The following is a 27,555-nucleotide window of genomic DNA, read 5'->3' as shown; positions in this document are numbered from 1 at the left end:
CCAGGATTCTCTACTGGAAAGTTACTTTCTAATTGTAAATACTAAATATTTGAGGAGAACCATGAAATGAAAACTAAAAGAAGGGAGAGAGAGAGCACACACAAGCAAGTGAGTAAGCTCATGCACATATCCCAAAGTCTGGTCTTCAGCACACTTCCAATACAATAATTAGTAAATTGTACCATGGATGATCAAAGACTTTTCTCAGAGTAATTCAATGTTTTGAAACACTTGATGTCAAGTCTCGTCAAAAGCCCTCTGAAATTATAAATACATTACTTTCAAGTGTTTTCTCTTACTTAGGCATTTATGCCTTGGAATACCTAGATTAATCAGATACAACCTCCCCTAAGAGAAATCATACTGCCTTTCCCCCAAGAACTTGCGTTTGCTTAAGTATTTAAAACCCTTTATCACAAATCCCATCAGCTTGCTTGTCATCACAATGAGACTCACCGATCTGCAGATACTGGAATCCCTTCTGGGCTGGAATATCCTTCCAAATCTGAAATGTTCACTTGTGTTTGCCTTGAGGTTACTATCTGGCTATTCTGAAAAGGTATGGTTTTCAAGTCCTGAGAAATAGTATTACTATCTGGAAGAGGAGACTGTACAACTTGGAAGTCCGGTGAAGATTTAAGTCCTAGAAAACCTGAAGATTCTTGATTCTGTGCTACAGGTTTACTGGCCAATAATTTGGAGGTTGGTTCCAATGATCTTGAAAATATAGTCTGTAGGTCAGAGTTAAACTCACTATTCATCCTTGTTTTAGAAGCAGGATCCAATGAATGCAATCTTTTATCTAAGGTTCCACTATCCACCTTGGAAGGAGTCTTGGGATAAAGAGTTATACGAACACAAGAAAGTGCTTTTCTATTTGAGGGTGGAGTAGATGCAGATGTTACTAATGTACACTGATTTGGGACTGGTTGGGAGACCACAGAATCGAACTTGGCTTCAACATTTATCATATTAGAAATGTATGACTTAAACTTATGTTGATTATTCTTTTCTACTACATAATCCTGACCTTGAGGAAAGGGGGAATGGTATTTTCCCATGTGATCTACATCTGGGGCTTTGCTTTGTTCAAAGAGCTGACGTTGTTCAAGAAAAATGGAAGAAGGAAGGTCTGCAGCTATATAATCCTGACCTTGAGGAAAGGGAGATTGGTTTTCTCTCATCTGATGATCTAAATGTGGGGCTTTGCTTTGTTCAAAGAGTTCTCGTTTTTCAAGAAAAATGCGACAAGGAAGGTTCGGAGCTACATAATCCTGATGTTGAGGAGGGGGAGAATGGTATTTTCTCACATGGTGATCTGTGTGTGGGGCTTTGCTTTGTTCAAAGAGCTCTTGTCGTTCAAGTAAAACGTGCGAAGAAAGATCTGGAGTTATAGTTACAGTCTTCTCTTTTACTCCTAGTGTGGAACTTGGTCTGCTCACGCTAATGAGGGTATGGTTATCAGAAAAATGAACTTCTTTGACACTGCTATACTTTGCACTGGTACTGGGCTCAGAATCACTGCCTTTAAAATCTGATCTTTCTAAGAGTTTTTCTTCTTGCTGAGAATGTTCAATAGATAATTTTTGACTTTGCCTACTACTTTCTGCTAAAATAGTCACAGCAGTATCTGGCGAATGACTAACAATTTTAAATGATGAAGGGGAAGAGGTTTTCTGTTCTAGATCTCTGGGAGGATTTTGCTCTTCAGTGAAATGAGAATTAAATACCCCCACAGATGCTCCAGTACACTGGCTACCTTCAGTAACACCAACCTTAAGAACAGAGGAATCTGAAAAGCATTTAGAGTGTCGGTGAGATGCAAAAGTGATGGAAGTAGTAAACTTTTTCATGGGTTCTGGGGGAAGCATATGTGATGAAGAATGATAATCCATTTCTTCGGGTGGCACAGGTTCTACTAATTCTGATAGCCAAGGGTCTATCTTTTCATGGAATGGCATTCGAAGACCCTGGCTAATTCTGAAGTCATCAGCTGTAAAGTTCTGAAAGGGGGAAGGACTTCGTAACTGCAAGGAATTCCAAACTTTGAAATGAGGGTTACTCTGGTCTGATGATTTGGAAAGGTTGATGTGTCTGGTTTTCCATGATGATGGACTCCGTTGTCCTCTGATAACGTCTGAGGGGTCAGCAGGTCTGAAAACATAAGGGTGGCTATCCAATTGTGGTTGTTTGGCAGTTAGAGTCCTGAAACATCCTTTTTCATGGCTCTCAATAATGATGTGACCACATACAGCTTCTGGGTTGCATCTTATTCCCTGTGGACTCGGCAAACCCTGGAAGATAAAAACAAATTCTTACTTGAAATAGTCCAAATAGTTAGTGTTATATAAAAATAAGTTATATATCCAGGCTAAGACGGACCACAAAGGTCCTGTTGATCTTTACAATAAAACAAGAATACAACAAAAAAAGACAGTTAACTATAGAATAAAATAGCTCATGATAATTAGGACGACACAGTTAATTTCTTCTAAAAAATGTTTCACTAAAGTAACAAATATAAAACCCTCAATTGTCCCCCAGTATTCTCACCATTTTTCTTTTAGTAACAGAAGTCCCTTACCGTAACCATGTGCTGGTCACATGGCCACAAAACTAGAGACCTTTCCACTTTCCTTTGTAGCTAGGTGAGACCATATGACTAGGTTTAGGCCAATAGGATATGAGCAAAAGTAGTTAAGTATAACTTCTGCTTCCTGTCTTTAGAAAACCAAATTCTTGGGGCTCCTGAGTAGCTCAGTCAGTTAAGCATCTGACCTCGGCTCAGGGCATGAGCTTGTGGTCCGTGAATTTGAGCCTAGCATTGGGCTCTGTGCTGACAGCTTTGGAGACTGCTTTGGATTCTGTGTCTCCCTCTCTTTCTGCCCCTCCCCTGCTTGCTCTCTCTCTCTCTCTCTCTCTCTCAAAAATAAAATTAAAAAATAAAATAAAAAAGAAAAGCAAATTCTTGACCTCCACATTCCCTTACTACCACCATTACTACCATCACCATTTACTCTTGCCACCTAAAAATGATAGTATCTAAAACAATCAGAAGCCATGTGTAAAAATGGCTCAGCTGCCAAGCGAGTCTGGGTCTTTGGATAACTTCAAAGAGCAGAGCTCCCTTTCCTGCCCTAGACTATCATATAAAGGAAAAATACAATTCTATCTTATTTGACCATTGTATATTTGGGTCTCTTCACTACAGATGCTTTTTACCAAAAAGAATAAGGAAACGAATATTCCTAAGAAACGGAAAAGAACTAGTACTTCTTCCTAGGCTACACGATCAGAATCTAAAGCTACCATAAATATAAAATTTGAGATTTCTGTGCTTTACCTATAAAATCATTACTTAGAATCCTATTTGATGATAACAGCTACATTTGATTTCAAATTAAAATACCTTAAATTATGCTGCCATTTTTTTTATGTTTATTTTGAGAGAAAGGGAAAGAGACCAGGGAGGGGCAGAGAGAAAAATCACAAGCAAGCTCCATGCTGTCAGCAGAGAGCCCGACGTGGGACTCAATCTCATGAACCATGAGATCATGACATGAGCTGAAATGGAAGAGTAGGACACAACTGACTGAGCGCCCAGGCACCTCTGCTGCCACTTCTGATGTAATGGAGTAGTTGTACTTTTCCCTATTCCATTTGATAAGCATAACTAAAAGTCCTAGACATTATATATAAAACAAACTTAAGAATAACCTGAAAGATACAGGGGTGCCTGGGTGGCTTAGTTGATTAAGCGTCTGACTTTGGCCCATGATCTCATGGTTCATGGGTTTGAGCCCGGCATCAGGCTCTGTGCTGACAGCTCAGAGCTTGGAGCCTACTTCGGATTCTGTGTCTCCCTCTCTCTCTGCCTCTCTCCTGCTTGTGCTCTGTTCCACACACTCTCTCTCTCAAAAATAAACAAACATTAAAAAAAAAAAAAGAATAATCTGAAAGATGTAGAGAAGACAGGGATTTTGGGACCTAAGGAATGACATGGTAATGCAATCCCTGGATTTACTTTTTACATCATATATTCCAGATTTGGGAGCTGAAGAAGCCAGCAACATAGGAGCAAAGGGCATAGAAAAAGGCTCTAATAAAAACCCACTCTCATTAGCTAAAAAAAAAACAGTAAAGGGGGGCGCCTGGGTGGCTCAGTCGGTTAAGCATCTGACTTCGGCTCAGGTCATGATCTCCCGGTTTGAGTTCAGGCCCTGCGTCGGACTCTGTGCTGACAGCTTAGAACCTGGAGACTGCTTCGGATTCTGTGTCTCCCTCTCTCTCTACTCCTGCTCTGCTCACACTCTGTCTCTGTCTCTCAAAAAGTGAATAAACATTGGGGGGGGGGGGGGGAACAGTAAAGGTGAAGTCTAGCAAGACAGAAAACTTTTAGGCCATAACTGCTCTATTCCAGCCAATCACCACAGAAAAAAGACTGCCTCTGTGACACCAGCAAAAGCCAAGTGAGGAGCCTAAACCTCTACTCTTGCTAAGCAATTACAAGTCACCCCAACATCCAAGCCAAGGTACAGAGATGACCAAGCAGGAGCCCAGGAATTATTTTTACCCTAATATCTGGTAATGAGTTACCACTTCCTGTGGTATCAGTCCCTGTGGAGACCACACAGGGAGACTGTACTTTCCCATTCCAGCAATGACATGCCCCTCTCTCTCCCATCTTTAGGCTGGAAGAAAATTTTGCAAATCTCATAACCAATGAAAGACTTGTATCTAAAATGTATAAAGACATCTCAACTCTCAACAGCTTACCAAAAACAAAAACAAAACAGACAACTCAATTAGAAAAATAGGCAAAAACCAAACTTTTCAATGAATAGAAAAGAGATGGGAAAACAGGGGCACAATAACAGGTCCAACACCATTAACATTAAGAAAATGCAAATTAAAATTATGATTCTTTTACATCTACTGAGATGATCAAATGGTTTTTATCCTATTGCATGTTAATGTGATGAATCACATTGATTGATTTGCAAATATGGAGCCAGCCTCATATCCCAGGAATAAATCCCACTTGATCATGGTGACTTTTTAATGTATTGTTAGATTCAGGTTGCTAATATTTTGTTGAAGATTTTTGCATCTATGTTAATCAGAGATACTGGCCTACAGTATTCTTTTTTCATAATGTCTTTAAATGATTTGGTATCAAAGTAATGCTGGCATCGTAGAATGAATCTGGAAGTTGCCTTCCACTTCTATTTTTTTGGAACAATTTGAGAATAGATTATTAACTCTTCTTTAAATGTTTAAATGTTTGGTAGAATTCTACCTGTGAAGCCATCTGGTCCTGGGCTTTTGTTTGTTGAGAGTTTATTACTGATTCAATTTCATTACTACTAATTGGTCTGTTCAAATTTTCTTCTTTTTCCTGATTCAGTTTTGAAAGGGGATATGTTTCTAAGGAATTTATCCATTTCTTCCACGTTGTCCCATTTGTTGGCATATAGTTTTTAATAATATTCTTGTAATCCTTTGTATTTCTGCGGTGTTGGTTGTTATTTTCCCTCCTTCATTTCTAATTTTATTTATTTGAGCCCTCTCTCTCTTCTTTTCTTGATAAGTCTCACTAAAGGTTTATCAATTTTGTTAATTTTTTTTTTTTAATTTTTTTTTTCAACGTTTGTTATTTATTTTTGGGACAGAGAGAGACAGAGCATGAACGGGGGAGGGGCAGAGAGAGAGGGAGACACAGAATCGGAAACAGGCTCCAGGCTCCGAGCCATCAGCCCAGAGCCTGACGCAGGGCTCGAACTCACAGACCGCGAGATCGTGACCTGGCTGAAGTCGGACTGCGCCACCCAGGCGCCCCCCAATTTTGTTAATTTTTTGACAGCTCCTGGTTTCACTGATCACTTCTGTTTTTTTACCCCTTTTTTTTTGTTTTTTATTTTTTTTAATGTTCATTTATCTTTGAGAGAGAGCAGGAGAGACAGAGCACCAGTGGGGGAGGGGCAGAAAGAAGAGCAGATGCAGAATAAGAAGCAGGCTCCAGGCTCTGTGCTCCAGGCTCTGTATTCCATGCTCTGAGCTGTCAGCACACAACCTGATGCGAGGCTTGAACTCATGAACCGTGAGATCATGACCTGAGCCAAAGTCGGATGCTTAACCGACTGAGCCACCCAGGCACCCCACATTTACTCCTACTCTAATTGTTACTTCCTTCCTTCCTCTGGCTCTGGACTTTGTTCTTTTTCTAGATCTTTAGGTGTAAGGTTAGGTTATTTGAGATTTTTCTTGCTTCTGGAAGTATGCCTATATTGCTATAATCTTCCCTCTGAGAACTGTTTTTGCTATATCCCAAAGGTTTTGGTCCACTGTGTTTTCACTTTCATTTGTCTCCATGTATTTTTTTTATTTCTTCTTTGACTTCTTGGTTGACCCGTTCATTGTTTAGTACCACCATATTAACAAGAGAAAGAATAAAGCCAGTATGAGCATCTCAATAAATTCACACACAAAAAATTGATAAAGTACAACATCCATTCGTGATAAAAACTCTTAAAAAGGCAGGTTGAGAGAACATACCTCAAAAAAAAAAAAAAAAAAAAAAAGCCACAGCTATACCATCATACTCAATGGTAAAAAACAGAGCTTCTCCCCGAAGTTCAGGAACAAGATAAGGATATCCACTCTCACCAGTGCAACCTAGTACATAAGTCCTAGCCACAGTAAATCATACAAGAAAAGGAAATAAAAGGCTTCTAACTGATAAGGAAAAAGTAAAACCTCCACTATTTGCAGATGACATAATATCCTAAAGACTCCACAAAACATCTACTAGAACTGAAAAATGAATTGTGTAAAGTCACAGGACACAGAATTAATATACAGAAATCTGTTCCATTTCTACATGCTAATAATGAAGTAGCAGAAAGAGATATTAAGAAAACAATCCTATTTATAATTGTACAAAAATTAATAAAATTCCTAGGATTAACCTTAACCAAGGAGGTGTAATTAAGACCTGAATTCTTTTTATTTTTTTATTGTCAGGACTTCAAGAGTAGATTCCCGTGATTTATCACTTACATAGAACACCCAGTGCTCATCCCAATAAGTACCCTCCTCAATGGCCATCACCCATTTTCTCCACCCCCATCAACCCTCAGTTTGTTCTCTGTATTTAAGAGTCTTTTATGGTTTGCCTCCCTCTCTGCTTGTATCTTATTTTTCCTTCCCTTCCTCTATGATCATCTGTTAAGTTTCTCAAATTCTACAGGAGTGAAATCGTGTATCTTTCTGACTGACTTATTTTGTTTAACATGATACCCCCCACTTCCATCCATGTTGTTGCAAATGGTAAGATTTCATTCTTTTTCATCACTGAGTAGTATTCCATTGTGCGTGTGTGTGTGTGTGTGTGTGTGTGTGTATGTGTGCGTACACGCCAGATCATCTTAATCCATTCATTAGTTGATGGACATTTGGGCTCTTTCCATAATTTGAATATTGCTGATAGCGCTGCTGTAAACATTGGTGTGCATGCCCTTTTGAATCAGCACTCCTGCATACTCTGCTGGGTCATAGGATAATTCTATTCTTAATTTTTTGAAGAACCTCCAAACTGTCTTCCAGAGTGGCAGCACCAGTTTCCATTCCCACTAACAGTGCAAAAGTGCTTCCCTTTCCCTACATCCTTGCCAACATCTGTGGTTTCCTGAGTTGTTAATTTTAGCCACTCTGACTGGTGTGAGGTGGTATCTCAGTGTGGTTTTGATTTCTATTTCCCTGATGATGAGTGATGTTGAGCATCTTTTCATGTGTCTGTTTGCTATCTGATATCTTTGGAAACGTGTCTGTTCATGTGTTCTGCCCTTTTCATTACTGGATAGTTTTTCAGGTGTCATGTTTGTAAGTTCTTTATAGATTTCTGATACTAAACCTTTATCCAATGTCATTTGCAAGTATCTTCTCCCATTCCACAGGTTGCCTTTTAGTTTTGCTGACTGTTTCCTTCCCTGTGCAGAAGCTTTTTATCTTGACAGAGTCCCAATAGTTCATTTTTGTTTTTCTTTCCCTTGCCTTTGGAGACATGTCAATAAGAAGTTGCTGCGACCAAAGAGGTTGCTGCCTGTTTTCTTCTGTAGGATCTTGATGGTTTCCTGTCTCACATTTAAGTCTTTCGTCCATTTTGAGTTTATTTTTATATATCCTGTAATAAAATGGTCCAGTTTCATTCTTCTGCATGTTACTGTCCAGTTCTCCCAGCATCATTTGCTAAAGAGACTGTCTTTTTTTCCACCGGATACTCTTTCCTGCTTTGTTGAAGATTAGTTGGCCATACACTTATAGGTCCATTTCTGGGTTTTCTATTCTATTGCATTGGTCTATGTGTCTGTTTTTGTGCCCAAAGCATACTGTCTTGATTACAACTTTGTAATATAGGCTAAAGTCTGGGGCTGTGATGCCTCCAGTTTTGCTTTGCTTTTTCAACATTACTTTGGCTATGCAGGGTCTTTTCTGGTTCCATACAAAGTTTAGAATTGTTTGTTCTAGCTCTGTGAAGAATGCTGGTACTATTTTGATTGGGATTGCACTGAACACGTAGATTGCTTTGGATAGTATAGACAATTCAACAATATTTGTTCTTCTAATCCACAAGCATGGAATGTTTTTCCATTTCTTTGTGGCTTCTTCAATTTCTTTCATAACCTTTGTATACTTTTCAGTATACAGATCTCTTACCTCTTTAGTTAGGTTTATTCCTAGGTATCTTATGGTTCTTGGTGCAATTGCAAATGGGATCGATTCTTTGATACCTCTTTCTGTTGCTTCATTATTGGCGTACAGAAATGCAACCAATTTCTGTACATTGATTTTATAACCTGTGACTTTGCTGAATTTATGTATCAGCTTTAGCAGTTTTTTGGTGGAGTCTTTCAGGTTTTCATGTAGAATATCACGTAACCGGCAAAGAGTGAAAGTTTCACTTCTTCTTCGCCAATTTGGATGCCTTTTGTTTGTTGTCTAATTGGCTAGGACTTCCAACACTGCGTTGAACAACAGTGGTTGAAAGTGGACATCCTGTTGTGTTGTTGATCTCACAGGGAAAACTATCAGTTTTTTCCCACTGAGGATATTGGCTGTGGGCCTTTCATATATGTTCCTTATATGCAACTTTCTTGAGGGTTTTTATTAAGAAAGGATGCTGTATTTTGTCAAATGCCTTTTCTGCATCTATTGACAAGATCATATGGTTCTTATCCTTTCTTCTATTAATGTGATGTATCACATTGATTGATTTGTGAATACTGAACCCAGCCTTGCAGCCCAGGAATGAATCCCACTTGATGGTGAGTAATTTTAATATACTGTTGAATTTGATTTGCTAGTATCTTTTGAGAATTTTTACATCCACGTTCACCAGGGATATTGGCCTGTAATTCACCTTTTTAGTGGGGTCTTTGGTTTGGGAATCAAGGTAATGCTGGCTTCATAGAATGAGTCCAGAAGCTTCCCTTCCATTTCTAATTTTTGGAATAGCTTGAGAAGAATAGGTATTAACTCTGCTTTAAATGTCTGTTGGAATTCCCCTGGGAAGCCATCTGGTCCAAGACTCTTATTTGTTGGGAGATTTTTGATAACCAATTCAATTTCTTCACTGAGTATGGGTCTAGTCAAATTTTCTATTTCTTCCCACTTTGGTAATGTGTGACTGTCTAGGAACTTGTCCATTTCCTCCAAATTGCCCAGTTTGTTGGCATATAATTTTTCATAGTGTCTCTAATAATTATTTGTATTTCTCTGGTGTTGCTGTGATCTCTTTCGTTTATGATTTTATCTATTTGGGTCCTCTCTCTTTTCTTTTTGAGAAGTCTGGCTAGGGGTTTATCAATTTTGTCTATTCTTTCAAAAAACCAGCTCTTAGACTCATTGATCTGTTCTACTACCGTTTTGGATTCTGTATTGTTTATTTCTGCTCTAATCCTTATTATTTCTCTTCTTCTGCCGGCTTCGGGCTTTGTTGCTGCCTTTCTAGTTCCTTTAGGTGTGAAGTTAGGTTGTGTATTTGGGACCTTTCTTGCTTCTTGAGGTAGGCCTGAACTGCAATGTATTTTCCTATTAGGACTGCCTTTGCTGCACCCCAAAAGGATTTGGACTGTCGTGTTTTCATTTTCATTTATTTCCATATATTTTTAAATTTCTTCTTTAATTTCCTGGTTACCCAGTTCATTCTTCAGTAAGATGTTCTTTAATCTCCATGTATTTCGGGGCTTTCCAAATTTTTTCTTGTGGTTGATTTCAAGTTTCATAGCATTGTGATCTGAAAATATGCATGGTATGATCTCAATCCTTTTATATTTGTTGAGGGCTGTTTTGTGACTCAGCATGTGATCTGTTTTGGAGAATGTTCCATGTGCAATAGAGAAGAATGTGTATTCTGCTGCTTTTGGGTGAAAAGTTCTGAATATATCTGATAAATCCATCAGGCCCAATGGGTCATTCAGAGCCACTGTTTCCTTATTGATTTTTTGCCTAGATGATCTGTCCATTGCTGTAAGTGGAATATTAAAGTCCCTGCAGTCACAGTATTATCTATATATTTATGTTTGTGATTAACTGATTTATATATTTGGATGCTCCCACACTGGGGACATAAGCATTTATAATTGTTAGCTCTTCTTGATAGACCCCTTAATTATGATGTAATGCCCTTCATCATCTCTTGTTACAGTCTTTGGTTCAAAATCTAGTTTGTCTGATATAAGTATGGCTACTCTGGTTTTGACATCTATTAGCATGATAGATGGTTCTCCACCCCCTCACTTTCAATTCCCAGGTGTCCTCAAGTCTAAAATGAGTCTCTTGTAGGCAGCATAGAGATGGATCTTGTTTTTTTTTTTTTTTTATCCATTCTGATACCCTACATCTTTTGGTTGGGGTATTTAGTCCATTTACATTCAGAGTAATTATTGAAAGATATGAATTTAGTGTCATTGTGTTATCTGTAGGTTTTGTACTTGTGGTGATGAGTCTGGTCCTTTGCAGTCTTTGCTGCTTTCCACTCAAAGAGTCCCTCTCAGGATCTCCTGCAGGGCTGGGTTAGTGGTCATGAACTCTTTTAGGTTTTGTCTGTCTGGGAAAGCCTTTATCTCTCCTTCTTTTCTGAATGACAGCCTTGCTGGATAAAAGAGTCTTCACTGCATATTTTTCCTATTCATCACATTGAATATTTCCTACCACTCTCTTCTGGCCTGCCAAGTTTCAGTGGACAGGTCTGCTACTACCCTTACATGACTACCCTTGTAGGTTAAGGACCATATTTGTCCTGAAGCTGCTTTCAGAATTCTCTCTTTATCTTGTATTTTGCCAGTTTCACTATGATATGTCATGGTGTTGACCTGTTTCTGTTGATTTTGAAGGGAATTCTCTGTGCCTCTTAGACTTGGATGCCTATTTCCTTTGCCAGATCAGGGAAGTTAAGTTCTCAGCTATTATTTGTTCAAATAAAATCTTCTGCCCCTTTCTCTCTTCTTTTTCTGGAACTCCTATGATACAAATATTATTTCGTTTCATTGAATCACTTAGGTCTCTAATTCTCCTTGTGATCTAGTAATTTCCTTTCCCTCTTTTTTTCAGATTCATCATTTTCTATAATTTTATCTTCTATTTCACCAATTCTCTCCTCTGCTTCTTCCATCCTTGCTGTCGCTGTATCTAGTTTATTGTGCATCTCATTTATAACATTTAATTCCTCATGACTATGTCTTAGGTCTTTGATCTCTGTAGCAACAGATTCTCTTCTATGCTTTTGTCAAGCCCAGCTATTAGTCTTATGACTGTTATTCTAAATTCTCATTCAGATATAGTGTTTATATCTTTTTGGAGCAATTCTGTCATTTCTTCCCAAAATTTCTTTTGAGGAGAATTTTTCCATTTCATCATTTTGGCTAGGCTTCTGTCTTTTACGTGCTTTAATACTTTGTTACGTGTCCTGCACCTGTGAGTACTACTATATTAAAAAGGCCCTGACATTTCAGGATGTGTTTTTGCAGCATGTTGAATGCCCTCTATTGCTGCATATCTGGCTGCTCTATCCCACTGGTCAGTCCTCTACAAAGCCCCTCCTTGCTCATAGTAGTGGATCGTTTGGACCTTCAATCAGGTGTGTTTTGATTTGTTTGTTGAAGCAACCTTGAAAAAAAGAAAAGGGCAAAGAACCTGATCCCATACAAAGAGAAAAATGAAAGGGGGGAAAAAAAAAAAAGACAAGCAGAGAATCAAAGAAACTATAAGGCTTAATCCAGAGAGAGAGAGGAAAATAAAGGAGATACAGAAAAGGTGTAAAAAGAATAGAGTAAAAAATGCTTGATGAAAGAAAGAAAGAAAGAAAGAAAGAAAGAAAGAAAGAAAGAAAGAAAAATATATAAAATCAAATCAGAAACTATGAGCCTGTTTCCAAAGGAAAAAAAAAGAAAATGGTAGAAAGAAAAAGAAGAAGAGGGGAAAAAAAAGAGAATGACTAACATACAAAACCACAGGAGAGTTGTCTGTTGGTGCCTGGGACCGGTGGCTGTGCTGGTCAGGAGGAGAGGCCATCTGGTTTATTCAGTGTCAGTCTGTGTCAAGTAGATAAGCAGTTAGCAGGCACAGAGAGGCACAGTTTGGTATAAGTGGGTCCCACCTCCACTGTTCTCCCGTGCCTCCTAGGCACTCAGCTGGGATTCAAAACCCGATGTTTTAAGGGACCCTGAACCACATGCATTCTGTTCTGGTGTAGGGGCACTCCGCCTTGCTGATAAAGGGCTTTTGGCTGGTGCCCGTTGTGGGGGCAATAAACCCTCTTCACACAGTACTCAAGGAAGGGGACTGTTCTCTCCCAGTGTGCCCCTGAGATCACTACCACACCCTAGGGCTGCCTCCCTCCCCACTAGGCAGAGGCTTCAGTCCAGAGAAATTCGTGCACTTTTGAAAGCTCCAATCTTCAGTTCCTAAGGCTGTTTGCAAAGTAGAAACTGGCACTCTCCATATTTCTCTTTCCCCAGTCCATGGTCCAGAGAGGTTTTTCTCTTGTACGAACACAATACCACAATCCTCAGCCTCTCTGTCTTTCTCTTCCTTTTGTCTCTCCACAGAAGGTGTTCCCTCCTCTCCATGCCTATGCTGTTTTATCACCCCCAATTCTACATGCACGTCTGTCCCACCAAGCTGTCTCCGTCCACCTGTGGAGATTTTTGTCACTCCCAAGATTGAGTTCCTGGGTGTTCCAAGTGTTCTGACCTCAATACAGTTGTGTTTGAGGGAGAAGGAACATCCCAGTCCCCCTACTTCTCTGCTTACCCAATACCCAAATGCTGAAAGCTATAAAAACACTGAAAGAAAGTGAAGATGACACAAATGGAAAGGTATTCCATATTCATAGATCAGACGTACCAATACTGTTAAAATGTCCATATTACCCAAAGCAATTTACAGATTTAATGCAATCCCTATCAAAATACCAATAACATTTTTTCATAGAACTACAACAATCCTAAAATTTGCATGTAACCACAAAAGACCCCAAATAGCCAAATCAATCTTGAAAAAGAACAAAGCTGGAGGTATCACAATCCCAGATCTCAAGATATAGTACAAAGCTATGCTAATCAAAACAGTGTGGTACTGGCACAAAAAAGACACACAAAGATAAATAGAACAGAATAGAGAGTCCAGAAATAAATCTGTGCTTTCAAGGTCAATTAATCTGTAACAAAGAAGGCCAGAGTATCCAATGGAGAAAAGACAATTTCTTCAACAACTGATGTTGGAAAAACTGGACAGCCACAGGTAAAAAAATCAAACTGAAACACTCTTATACCATTCACAAAGATAAACTCAAAATGGATTAAAGACCTAATTGTTAGACCTAAACCATAAAATTCCTAGAAGAAAACATAGGCAGTAATTTCTTTGACACTGGCCATAGAAACATTTTTCTAGATATGTCTCCTCTGGCAAGGGAAATAAAAGCAAAATTAAACTATTGAGATGACACCAAAATATAGATTTTACACAGCTAAGGAAACCATCAACAAAACAAATAAAATCACCTACTGAATAGGAGAAGATAGTTGCAAATGACATAGCTGATAGGGGGTTAATATCCAAAAAATATAAAGAACACATACAATTCAACACAAAAAACAAATAATACAATTAAAAAATAGGCAGAGGACTTAAATAGCCATTTTTTCCAAAGAAGACATACAAATGGCCAGCAAACACATGAAAAGATACTCACCATCATTAATCATCAGGAAAATGCAAATTTAAACCATACGGAGATATTACTAGATACCTGTCAGAATGGCTAAAATCAAAAACACAAGAAACAACAAATGTTGGCAAGGATGTGGAGAAAAGGGAACTACTGGTGGGAACGCAAATTGGTGCAGCCACTTAGAAAAGAGTATAGAGGTTCCTTAAAAAATTAAGAATTACCATATGATCCATAACTCCACTACTGAATCTTTACCCAAAGAATATAGAAACACTAATTTGAAAAGATACAGGCACCCCTATGTTTAGTGCAGTATTTACAACAGCCCAGATATGCAAGCAACCTAAAAATCCATTGATAGACGAGTGGATAAGGAAGAAGTGGTGTGTGTACACACACCCACAGTCGAGTATTAGGCAGCCACAAAAATGGACAAGATCATGCCATTCTTTACAACATGGACAGACCAAGAGGGTATTATGCTAACTGAAATAAGTCAGGCTGAAAAAGATAAATACCATATGGTTTCACTCACATGTGGAATCTAAAAATAAACAAATTAATGAATAAACAAAAAGCAGTCAGACATATAAACACAGAGAACAAACTCATAGTTGCCGGAATGAAGAGGGGTAGGAGATACTAGCTTCCAGTTATGGAATGAATTAAGTCACAAGAATAAAAGGTACAGCATATGGAATATAGTCAATGACACTTTAATAACATATGGTGACAGATGGTAGCTATACTTGTGATGAGCACAGCATAACATTTAAACTTGTTAAATCACTATGTTGTACACCTTTAACTACTATAGCATTGTGTCAACTATACTCAAATAAGGTATCACATACTATTCACACATACTGTTGGGAGTACAACCACCCTGGGACATGGTCTGGCAGTTTCTCAAAAAACTGAACATATATTATATAACTACCATATGACCCAGCAATAGCTCTTCTGGGCATATATTCCACAGAAACAAAGACTTATTTTCACTAAAAACCTGCACATGAACGTTTACAGTAGCTTTATTTGTAAGAGCCAACAAGTGGAAAACAACCAAGATATCATTCAATAGGTAAATATTTAAACAAACTGTGGTACATCCATATCATGGAATACTACACATTAATAAAAAGGAACAGATTATTGATAAACACAACAACCTGGATATTCTCCAGAGAATTATGTTGAGTGAAAAAAGCCAATACTAAATGGTTGCATACTGTGTGATTTCATTTATACAACACTGTTGAAGTGACAAAACTATAGAAATGGCAACCAGATTAATGATTGCTAGGGGTTAAGGAAGGGGTGAGGGCAAGAGAGAAGTGGATGTAGCTATTACAGGGCAATGTAAGGGACCCATGTGGTGATGTAAATGTTAAGTATCTTGACTAAGTATCTGGTTGTGATGTATTATTACAGATACGCAAGATGTTACCATTGGTGGAAACTGGGTAAAGGGTAAAAGCATTATTTTTGTATTATTTCTTACTATTACATGTGAATCAACAATTATTTCAAAATAAAATGTTCAATTTTTTTAAATGCCCATAAATTAATTAAACACCACTGGACAAAACTAACACTTTAAAAATGCTATTTCTATTCCATGGCTTCTTATAACCCTGACACCACCTGACATATCATTAGGAAATAAATTTTTCTAAGCTTCTGAGAAACACAAATTTGGTCCAGCCTCTTAAAACTGAGCATGATTAGATTTATACTTACCAAAAGATATTCATTCCTTCCTCCCAACAATCCATACATTACAATTTTACAGAACACTCCATTAGTAGCCAAACCAATCTTGAAAATGATGAGCAAAGTAGGAGGACTCATTTTCTGATTTCAAACTTACTATACGGGTAGAGTAAGCAAAACAGGGTAGTACTGGCACAGGATAGAGATCAAGGGAAAAGAACTGATAGTCCATAAAAAGACACTAATATTTATGGTGACCTGATCTTCAACAAAGGGGCCAAGAAAATTCATGGGAAAATAATAATCTTTTCACTTCCATACATAAAAATGGTCTCCAAAAAATGGTCTTTACAGCTACAGGCAGCACAAGTAAAAGTATATAGATTGTATATATAAAAATATAAATATATAATTACATAAAATATATAAATTATATAAAACATAAAATGTATATTAAATTTAAAACTTTTGTGCATCAAAGTATACAATCAACAGAATAAGATAGCAACCTACAAAATGGAATAAAATATTTTCAAATCATGTATCTGATAAGGGGTTAACATCTAGAATATATAAAGAACTCTTCCAACTCAAAAAGAAAAAAAGCCATTTCAAAAATGGGCAAACATCTTGAACAGACAATGTTCCAAAGAAGATATACAACTGGCCAACAAGTACATGAAAATACGCTGAACATAATTAATCATCAGAGAAATGCAAATCAAAAGCAATGAGATATCACTTTACACCTGTAGGAAACAAAACAAAAATTAAAAAAAAAACAACTAACAAGGGTTGGAGAAGATGTGGAAAAACAAGGATCTTTATGCACTGGTGGTGGGAATGTAAAATGGTGTAGCTGCTGTGGATAAACAATAGGACAGTTCCACAAAAACTTAAAAATAGAATGACCATATGACCCAGCAATTCTACTTCTGGGTCTATACCCAAAAAAATTAAAATGCAGGGTCTCAAGGAGATATTTGTACACTCATATTCACAGCAGCACTATTCATAAAAACCAAAAGGTGGAAGCAACTCAAGTGTCCATTGATGGATGATAAATGGATAAACAAAATGTGGTATAGCCATATAATGGAATATTATTCAGCCTTCAAAAAGAAACTCACACATGCTACAACATGGATGAACCTTGCTTGAGGATATAATGCTAAGTGATGTAAGCCAGTCACAAACAAATACTGTATGATCACACTTCTATGAGACACCTAAAGGAGTCAAATTCATGGAGACAGAAATTAGAACGGTGGTTGCCAGCGGGTGAGGAAAAAAGGGAATGAGGAGCTATGGTTTAATGGATATAGTTTCAGTTTTACAAGAAGAGTTCTGGAGATAAGTTTTACCACAGTGTGACTATTGCTAACACAATTGCACACTTAAAAATAGTTAAGATGGCAAATTTTGTATTATATATATTACCAGAAGTTTCAAAGATAAATTTTATATTGCCTCAAAAGATATCAGAGATCTAAATATAAGAACTAAAACTAAATATCTTTGAAGAAAACAACATATCTTTGTAGTTCTGAGTTATGCCATGATTTCTTAATAAGACACCAAAAGCACAAGCAATAAAGGAGAAGTATAAATTGGACTTCAAAATAAAAAACTGAAAGAGAGAAAAACCTCTACTAGTCTTTTCTGATTTTCTCCATGGTAGGGCACGTTTTCAATACTTAGCCATGTTATTTACAATGCTGCTTCACACTCCAATTCTCTCCTGCACCAACACAAAGCCTGAAAGGTTAGCTAAAAATTAAAGTTTAGGGTCTTCTTAGGCCCTTTCTGAGAATGAGTCCAGCCCTGGGCATACACATGGCCTTTTCAATTCCCCAAAATAAGTGGGAGCCTTTAAAAGTCCTTTCCCCCCCGACAAGTATTCCCCTTTGTCAAGTACTTCCTTCCCAAGCTTTTCAGTGTGCCTTATTATTTACCCAGATATCCCTAGGCCCAGGATGCTACAGCCAATACTCAGACATCAGATGTTTTTGACAAACATTGACAGAGAAGCTGCCTCTGCCCTGTGAAAGCTCTTAATTAGGTCCTTCAGGGAGACAGACAGGTTAAGACACTTCACAATAATTTTTTAAGAAAAAGGTTTGGGGGCGCCTGGGTGGCTCAGTCAGTTAAGCGTCCGACTTCGGCTCAGGTCATGATCTCACGGTTCGTGGTTCAAGCCCCACGTCGGGCTCTGTGCTGACGGCTCGGAGCCTGGAGCCTGCTTCGATTCTGTGCCTCCCTCTCTCTCTGCCCCCCTCTCTCTCTGCCCCTCCCCTGCTCATGCTCTCTGTCTCAAAAATAAATAAAAACATTAAAAAAAAAAATTAAAAAAAAAGAAAAAGGTTTGTATGGGGCACCTGGGTGGTTCAGTCATTTGAGCATCCGACTCTTGATTGTGGTTCAGGTCATGATCCCAGGGTCGTGGGACCAAGCCCTGTGTCAGGGATTCTCTCCCTGCTTGGGATTCTCTCCCTCTCTCTCTCTGCCCCTTCCCTCTCCCCCTCTCCCCCACTCACTTGCTCTCTCTCTCTCTCAAAAATAAAAATTATAAAAAAAGAAAGAAAGAGAAAGGTTTGTATTGTGTCCTTTGTAAATACTAACCCACACTAAAAGCTACCCTAAACTGAGGGATGGCAGGTGGGCAATTTAAGATATCACAGCACTCTCGTACTGAAGTGCAACAGCTCTTTACTTCAGTAATTGTTCCTGGTTTACTTCTAAAATTTTGACTAGAGTCAAGAGTTCTGCAAAAGTTGACTCTGACAAATGTTCCTAGCCTATTAGACTTTTCTGTGCAGGAATGGAGCCCTAAAGTTCCCTAGTTCACCATTTTTGGTAACATCATTCACAAATGTTTTATGTGCATAAAAAAGTATTTGACCTTTGATTATGCCAACTGCTATTTTCAAATACATATTCTTCATCATATTGAGGCATTGTTCTTCTACTCTAATTTACAGAAATATTTTTAATTGGGAACAGATTTTCACTTTTTACTTTTATTCCCAAATACCTATTTGGAGCCTATGAAATAATTGTGATTTTCCTACTAATGTAAACATATATGTTTATAAATTACCTAATACTGCTTTGCTAGATTAAGTCCTACTTGCTCATGATATGCTATTTTAAAAAACATGATACTGAACCAGATATTAATACTTACTTTAAACATTTTTACATCTATATTTTTCACACAAAATTCTTTTTTATATATACATTTTTTATTGTGGTATATGAGATGTACCCTCTTGACAAAAGTACATCCCTTTTTTAAGTGTGCAACAGAGCATTGTTAACTATAGGCACTATGTTGTAAACTAGATCTGTAGAACTTGTTCATCTTACATAATTGAAACTATGCTAATATCAGACAAAACAGAATTTAAGTCAAAAATTGTCATAAGAGACAAAGGTCATTATATAATGACAAAAGGGTCAATTCACGCAGAAAAAATAAACATTATGTACATATACCCAGCAACAGGGCACCTAAATATATAAAGCAAAGATTTTAAGAATTGAGGTTAAGAATTACATAGTAGTAAAAATAGTAGCAAGCTTCAGTACCCCACTTTTAATAATGGACAGAACATCCAGACAGAAAACTCAATAAAGAAACAAAGGACTTGAACAATATCATAGACTAAATGATCCTAATAGACATGGATAGATAACTAAACCCAATAGCAGCAAAATATACCGACTTCTCAAGTGCACATGGAACATTCCTCAGGAGAGATGACACATGTGGTCAAATTAACAAGGTTTAACTAATTCAAGAAGACTAATATCATACCAAGTATCTTTTCTGACCACAATGGAATGAAACCAGAACTCAATGAGAGAAGGAAAACCAGAAAATTTACAAATATGTAGAAATTAAACAATGTACTCCTGCACACTCGATGGGTCAAAGAAGAAATCAAAAGAGAAATTAGAAAATATCTTGAGACAAGTAACAAAAACACAACACACTAAAACGAATGGGATTACTAAAAGAAAAGTTTATAGTTATAAAAGACTATATTTTAAAAAATAAAGAATTTATTCTTTATCAGATAAAGAACCTAAATTTGTGCCTCAAGAAACTAGGAAAAAAACAACAAATCCCAAAGTTAGCAGAAGGATGAAACTAATAAAAATTAGAGCAGAAATAAATCAAGTAGCACAAAAACAAAAGAAAAAAAAATCAATGAAACTAACAGTTGGCTATTTGAAAAGATAAAAAAAAATTAACAAACCTTTAGCTACACTACAGAAAAAAAGAGAAAACTCAAGTAAATAAGATTGGAAATGAAAGAAGAGACATTACAACTGCTGTCCTAGACTCTCTCATAATTTTCTTTTTTGAGGAGTCTGAAATTTTTGTGTCAACATTCCCAAGTATCAGTATTCTCAAGTAAACTGCAAAATTTTTATCTTCTTTTATGCATTAGAGAATGGGAACTGCCCATTATTCGACAGTTTCAAAGACTCACCCATTTAAACATATGAATCTGGTATGGTTTTCCCCAACTTTTTGTTATAAATATACCAAAAGGTTGATAGAAGGTTATCTCAGGGTCTTCTGGTTTTTGGTTCCAAGTGTAAGAATCTTAAAAGTCACCACTGTGTCCCAACAACAGACTGAAAAACAAACAACTCTTCTTGGATCCATAAGGAAAGTACTGACATAAGAAAAACCACTGCCCCCAGGAAAACAGGCAAATACAGGGAGTCCAGGCTTACAGAAGTAGAGACCACTGAGCAGAAACCACTGTGGGAACCAGTGGTGGGGTAGGAAAACCTGAACAGCTGATGAATTGCTGGAGGCTCAGTGTGGACAAGTCTGAGAGTTAAAAAGTCCAGGGGAAACCAGGCACAGAGATACCGTAACACTTTTGTGAGTGTTACCGCCAGGAGACTGACCAGGTTCTCACAACAAATATTGGAGAAAAATCCCTGCCTGCTTTCGAGAAGAGAAAAGGAACCATTCTGAAATATGCCAGACCATTCTGTTCTTCACAAGGCCTGCACTCAGAAGAATGAACCAGAGCTTAATGTGCTGGTATCATCAGAGCCTAACTGACATGGGTGAAAAGAAAATCCCCAGGTCTGGTTAGCTCAAGTATTCCACATGGGAGAAGAGGAATACACCCTCCACACCACTCTGGCCATTCTGTACTACCTAAGAGGAATTTAAAAAAAAAAAAAAAAAAAAAAAAAAAAAAAAGCTGAGAAATGTTTAAATCACAGTTCAGAAGTAGAGGCTCACTAAAAGACTGAATCTCATCAAAGAACTACAGAATGCTTACCCTTTCCACATGCCTTACCACGCATTTCTAAAGGTCTACTTACAACAGTTCCTTTTACCTGATACATTATGTCTACCTATGAAGAAAAAAATACAAGGCATATATGATGAGAAAACAGCTATTTTGACTTGCTGCCTAGGCATTTTACAGTAGGACAACCTTGCTCATGCCCAGAGTCTGGACAGTCAAACAAGGACTTGAGCTTTAGGATTCTCCACCAAAAGTCACCACTGTGTTTCCCTCAGACATCTTTTATAATAACCACTTATAGTTGAGCTCATGAAAAGTTAGTGATCTCTGCTCCAACTACCTTATAAATAATAGGTGTCTACTACCCTCCTGTCTATCTCCTGCTCACTCATGATTCAGGATGGAGGAATGCCCTTCCCCCCAGCTCACCGAGTGCCTTCCCCATCCTCACCCCCACTTCTGGGATCTCTAAGTAATAAATCTTGTAATCTTCCTTCTTTTGTGTGAGTGTAAAACTGCCATATGCAATCAAAATGACCCTGGGATTTTCATTTCCCCAAAGTGGGAGTTCAGGATGCCTGCCGCCCTATATTGATTGGTGGCTTGTCCCTCCTCATCTGGCAGGTCATAATCTGCATATTCTTAATTTAATACACCAGCTACAACTGGCAACCAGGATGGAAATGTGGGTACAATCTATACTCCCATATAGAGCCTTTTAGCTGAGATTTGGTCACTAACTTCCTCTCCCAAACTACTCAGTCTCTCTGGGAAGGAACAACTGCTTGCTGGTGGTCTGTGGCACTGCTTTATGCTACTGCTGGGTATTACTGTGAATCCTCCGCCTAAACGGTCAGTGCTATAAAAGGTCAGACTCTCCTGCACAGACCAACTAGCAGGCACTAGTCTGAGGTGGTAAGTTTCCCATTAGTCTCTAAAGAAGACTCCACTGGGTGTCAGGTCTGGGGGTGATTTGTTATAATCACATGCAAAGTCCCAGCACTGAGCCAAGGTGAGCTAACCAGGAAGGTAGGATTCTGCCTCTTTTCCCCAAACAGGAACTGAAAGTACAGGCTATCAGGACCTGGGAGCCAAGGAGAACTCCTCTACATTCGTGCCCATAGGGAAGGCCAGTTGCTGGTCTACTATGTCAGTAGTTAGAGTGGTGAGCTTAGAGAGTTAGCCCTAACCCAAAACAGAGGCATCTAAATATGTTTTATTTAGTATCGATCACTGAGAAATCCCAGCCACAGGCACCCAATATACCTTTACACCGCTGCCTATGAGCTATCTTAACAGCCCAACCATTACATACAATCTTTGCCAGCAAGGCCTGGATGCCCTTACAGTGTCCCCTTGAACTGTCTGGCACTATATTGATGACATTCTAATCTGGGATTCCTTGGAGGACGTGGTGCACAAGGTCCTAAAACAGCTGGTAACCCACCTCCAACATGGAGGTCGGGCTGCTGCACCACATAAAATTCAAGGGCTAGCCACAACTGTTAAATTTCTTGGTATTAATTGGCCTCTTAAAGGCCAAGAATTCCACTTGTGGTTAAACATCAAGTGTTAACGATTCAGCCTCCTACCCTGCTATGGCAAGCCCAACATGACTTAGCTTTCTTCACATTTTGGAAGCTCACATATCACACTCATCCACCACATTTAGCACCATTTATGCAGCCACACACAAATCCTCTACATTTTATCAGGGAGAAACCCTACAACAAGCTTCACAATTGACACAAAGGTCAATTCGTCAAGACCTACCCCTGGTTCCCCCGGCTCTTCCTTCCAGGTTGAGGCAACAGTCAGCATGTACTATGCATCCTGGAGTCTATGGACTAAACACGACTTTTCCTGGTTGCTTTTGGCTTCCAAACCAGATGGCCGCCCTCCATAGCTGCCTGCTATACCCCTTAGAACATCAATTCTGACTGCTTATTGGGCTTTGTTACAGAGGCAACTCGACAGGAAGACCCTGTTCTCCTGTGTACCCCACATTTCTATTACATCATGCATAAGGGATGCCCATAATGGCCCACATGGTCACAGATGCCTCTTTGCTAAAATAGAAACAGTAGCTTCTACAATGGGCAAAATCTGACGTGGCAAATCTTTCCACATTACAGGAGGATGTGGCTTCCTGGATCCTCAGCCTACAGCCCATGGACCTTGAGGAACTGGTAACAGTGCTCCCACTGACTAAGCTTCTGGTGATGTGAGGTAGCCTCTGGGAAGAGCTGATGGAATGAGAATGGGAGTCTGTGTTCTTCATGGGTGAAAGCGCCACCACCGTATGCCGTGGAGCCTGTTGGAAGAATGGCAGTGTATCACCCTGCCAGTGGTACCATGCTTATCAAATATGGCAAGTGAAGGTTGGCTAGCTTACGGAGCTTGTGGTGGTACAAATGGCCATACGGTTGCCCAGACAAGTCTCTTGTCCATATTTTCACTGAATAATGGGCAGTTGCTAGTAGACTAGCCGTTTGGTTGGACCAATGGCAACAGGTGATTTTCACATTCAAGGCTGTCCCATTTGGGATGCCCCAGATTTGGAGGGTCAATGCCCTGGCATCAGTCACAATGAAGGTTACCCATGTTTCAGCACATATAAATACTATCACACCAGAGTCATCTAACTCCAAGGCACATGCCCTTGATCAAACCCAGGTCAACCACTGGTTTGAGGCTCTCAACCACTGACTTTTTACCAAAAATTCTGTCAGTTGAACCCACTACCACAAAACAAGTTTCCCCACTGTCAACCATTCCAGTCTTTCTTAGTCACCACTTCCATACTCCTTATTCTCTGTCTGAATGGTACCGTATCTCTTTGGGTCATGAGGGAACTGCTGCCACCGTGGCCTGGGCCCTCCGCCCCTGCAAAACACCATGCAAAACACACTATTTTTAATTGTGAATTATGCTCCCAAACCAAACACTGAAAACTGCCCTGCCATGCTTAAGTTCTGCAAGGAGATAGCCTCTTTAAGCTGTTAGCAGGGTGATTTCACCAGGCCACGCTCTCTGTCAGCAGGTACTACACATTTCGCTATTACATGTGTAGATACTTTTCCCAGCCTGCTGCTTGCTACAGGCACCAGGAACAGCTCTATGGAGCATATAATCTCTTTCTTTTCTAAGTTATCCTGCCCCCATTCAGCCCTCCAGACAACACTGACTCAGATCAAGGATCTCATTTTACTGCCCATACAACATAGCACTGGGCTTTCCAACAGGGAATCTAATGAAACTTTTATCTCCCATAGCAGCTACAGACCTCTGTCATTATTCAACACCACAAAGGTCTTTTAAAATCCTTGCTCCTTAAGTTACAAGGCAGCAGATGGACTCCTAAATGGACTTCCTTGCTATTATAGGCACTTTAAAACATTTTAAACTCTAGAACATATGAACACCACTCTCCTTATACCAGCTAGGCTTACCAGGCCATGCTGCCTATGGTTATCATCACAGGGTAACCTGATACTTTTATCTTACAGAACAATATTGTTTTCATTTTCTCCAACATTACAGATTTAAAATGTCAATCATCTCACCATCCAGTATTCACTGGTGACCTGAGAACAGATGGCTACCTCCCCTGGTCATAAACAGTTCTGGCCCAGAAGAACACAGACTATGCGTTGTATGTTGCCACTAGACCATACTTACCCACTTGATATTCAAATTCCAACTGAAATTCCAAAAACAGTGGCTTCAGTAAATGGTTCATTTCTCCTAACCATACCTCCCCACAGGAAATGGAAGTAATTGCACCTGGGCCCACTGAAGGAATGGCATGGCACTCAAAGTGGGGGAAGAGGCACTCCAGTTGGTTGACAGTAGCAATATTAGACGACATCCAGGTGACATGATCCTAACATCTGGCCCTACCCGCTCTGGAGGAGGCTAGCGATGAGCTGCTGATCCACAAGGGCCCCATAATATTCTCAGGAAGCAGTCAGAAGGACAAAACTATAAAATGCAGATTTTGCCTGCTACTATTGGCCTTACTCTGTGCCTTTTGTACCACGTGGGTCATGAGGCTTCTCCTTGATTCCAGACAGGCAACACTAGAAAGCTGCTGGAAGTGAATGGCACTCATCCACAACTGCACCCCAGGATGGAAGACAACAGGTGTTGGAGTCGGCCCAAGAGTGGCTGCACCTGAAATGCCACCAAGCGTGGAAAAGAGCTAGGAGGTTGAAGCCTGCTATCTTAAACAGCACCAAAGGCACAAATGCTTAAAGGTCACCAGTCCTAACACTGTCCTAATTTCAACCCTAACTGGCTGATAAGCTTATATGCAGTTCGGATTTATCTCTAGTAATACAGGGCTAAACATTAAACTGTCAGAAGCACACAACTAAATTTTCTTTAAACCAAGGCTACACATGTGCCTCCCACCTTTATTATTTATGGATGGAGAGCTCTTATGCCTCAGAGGAGAGCACTGCCTAATCATTTGTGAGGTACACTTCCCCAAGAACCCCCCCAAAGCCTACTAAGAATTGTGATACCAGTAACTGCTCATGATGATGCAAGCAAACCTTAATCAGGGCATCTCAAATCTATGTGACCCTGTTAGACTCCCGTGTGCCCCGATTCCCCTCCTGGGTGGATACCTGGAACAATCAACCTCCTCTGGGATGGCTCGCTCCACTGAAACAACACTAGAGACAATAACACCTTAGTACATGATGACACGGGACACAACTTCATCCCAAATGCTACCTCCACAATCTTCCACAACAGCAGAGATGACAACTGGGAAGATAAGTCCTCCTTGAGTGGTATTTTGTAGACTTAAATTTTATGTGTTTACCTCAAGGCTCCCCTGCTTACTACAATGCTTGCTGCTTGGGTGTGAGGCAGTACTATAACTGCCAGACTGCCCTCAGTTGAATCTTGAAAGGTCAAGGTATCTATCAAGTCTCATAAACTTACAGAGAGGCTCCTTTAAACACTTCACTTAGTTCCTTGCCCTTACCACACCCATTAGATTGGTTCCCATTATGCTTCCTACTGGAGGTTAGGAAATTTAATTTCTGTTGGAAGAACCCCTCTCTGACTGCAAATGCTACCACCAGAGCACCCCCCCACACACACTGTCACAGGACCAGAGCCATACGGTCACTTCCCTACACCACCCCAAGGAGACCCTTTCCCACTATCACCACTCAGGTTTCCACAACCCTCCCTTCGAGCTCTCCAACAGTCTTACTGTTTTTATTCCATGGGCAGAAACCAGGGCTCGTTTTTTGAGCCAGTGTAATTGCTTGGCATGTTACTGAACTCAACAAAGACTTTTTCCCCAGTAGCCTAGCCGACTAATTTACTGACCCCTGCCCTCATGTGCCCAACAAAAGACATCCCACACACGTATGCAGTTTGCCTGGCCACTCTCTACCACACTCAACTGCTCCCATGCACGACACTTCGCAGTACAATATGTAGCACCTGGTAGGAGCCTCCACAGGTGCCCTTTGTAATTCCCCATATCTGCACAGGCACCAACACCACAAGAATGAATACAACACATACCTTGCCACAAAGAGCACAATCCCCACGGTCTTGGGCCTTGCAGCCCAGTCATGCAGGGGGAGATCCAACTTCCACAATAAAAGAGTGAGTGTCCACTGTAAGTCCAGTGCCCTGGTGCTGTCACACATACATGGTTCTCCATACGTGCATTTCTTCCCTCACCCTCCAACACATTTGCCTCTTTGCTGGTCCCCAGGGAGTCCTATGTGTTCATACCAATGTACCTCAGTCACCTTGGGACAACTCTTACAAACTAATAAATAGGACCCCCAAACCATCTCTCGTTGTCCTCTCATGTCAAAAACATTCAGTATTCATCCTCATTATGCTGAAAATAGGTCTGCTACTATCCCTCGCGGAAACACCACCACTAGGCACACAACAACAAATCATTAAGGCAAACACCAATCTGTCAGCCACCCTGGCTAAATGCATTGGGCTGCTACACCAAAGCCTAGACTTCATGCAACAACAACATGCTTCTTTAGTGCAGAGTTTTGGATGTGCATTTAGCTTTAAATTTCTTATTGGTCAAGGAAGGTGTATACACTGTACAGTGCACCACCTGCTGCACATGTATTAATAATTCCAGATAAATTTAGACAAATTTACAAAAGGTGCCCAACAGGTACAAGTATTCCATAATCTTACCCAAGTTTTTAATCAAATACTTACCCTAAACTTATCCATGGGCTTTGATTTATTTTCTTGACCGGACCCCGACAAATGGGAGAACGGTTACAGACAGGATTTCAAATTACCATT

At 39.5% G+C, this 27,555-nt stretch overlaps 1 protein-coding gene across 15 annotated transcripts in view; it reads right to left on the bottom strand.

Moving 5' to 3' along the window:
- Window positions 1-27,555, bottom strand: part of ALMS1 (ALMS1 centrosome and basal body associated protein) — a 230,530-nt gene that overhangs the window by 127,056 nt on the left and 75,919 nt on the right. For all 15 annotated transcript variants that reach the window (XM_042932717.1, XM_042932716.1, XM_042932701.1 and 12 more), the window contains one exon: window positions 457-2,294. In XM_042932717.1, the coding sequence (XP_042788651.1) occupies window positions 457-2,294 (1,838 nt within the window). The remainder of the gene's footprint in view (window positions 1-456; window positions 2,295-27,555) is intronic.

This window comes from Panthera leo, chromosome A3 (genome assembly GCF_018350215.1).
Source record: "Panthera leo isolate Ple1 chromosome A3, P.leo_Ple1_pat1.1, whole genome shotgun sequence".
Taxonomy (NCBI): Eukaryota; Metazoa; Chordata; class Mammalia; order Carnivora; family Felidae; genus Panthera; species Panthera leo.
This window is presented reverse-complemented; position numbering and strand designations above follow the sequence as displayed.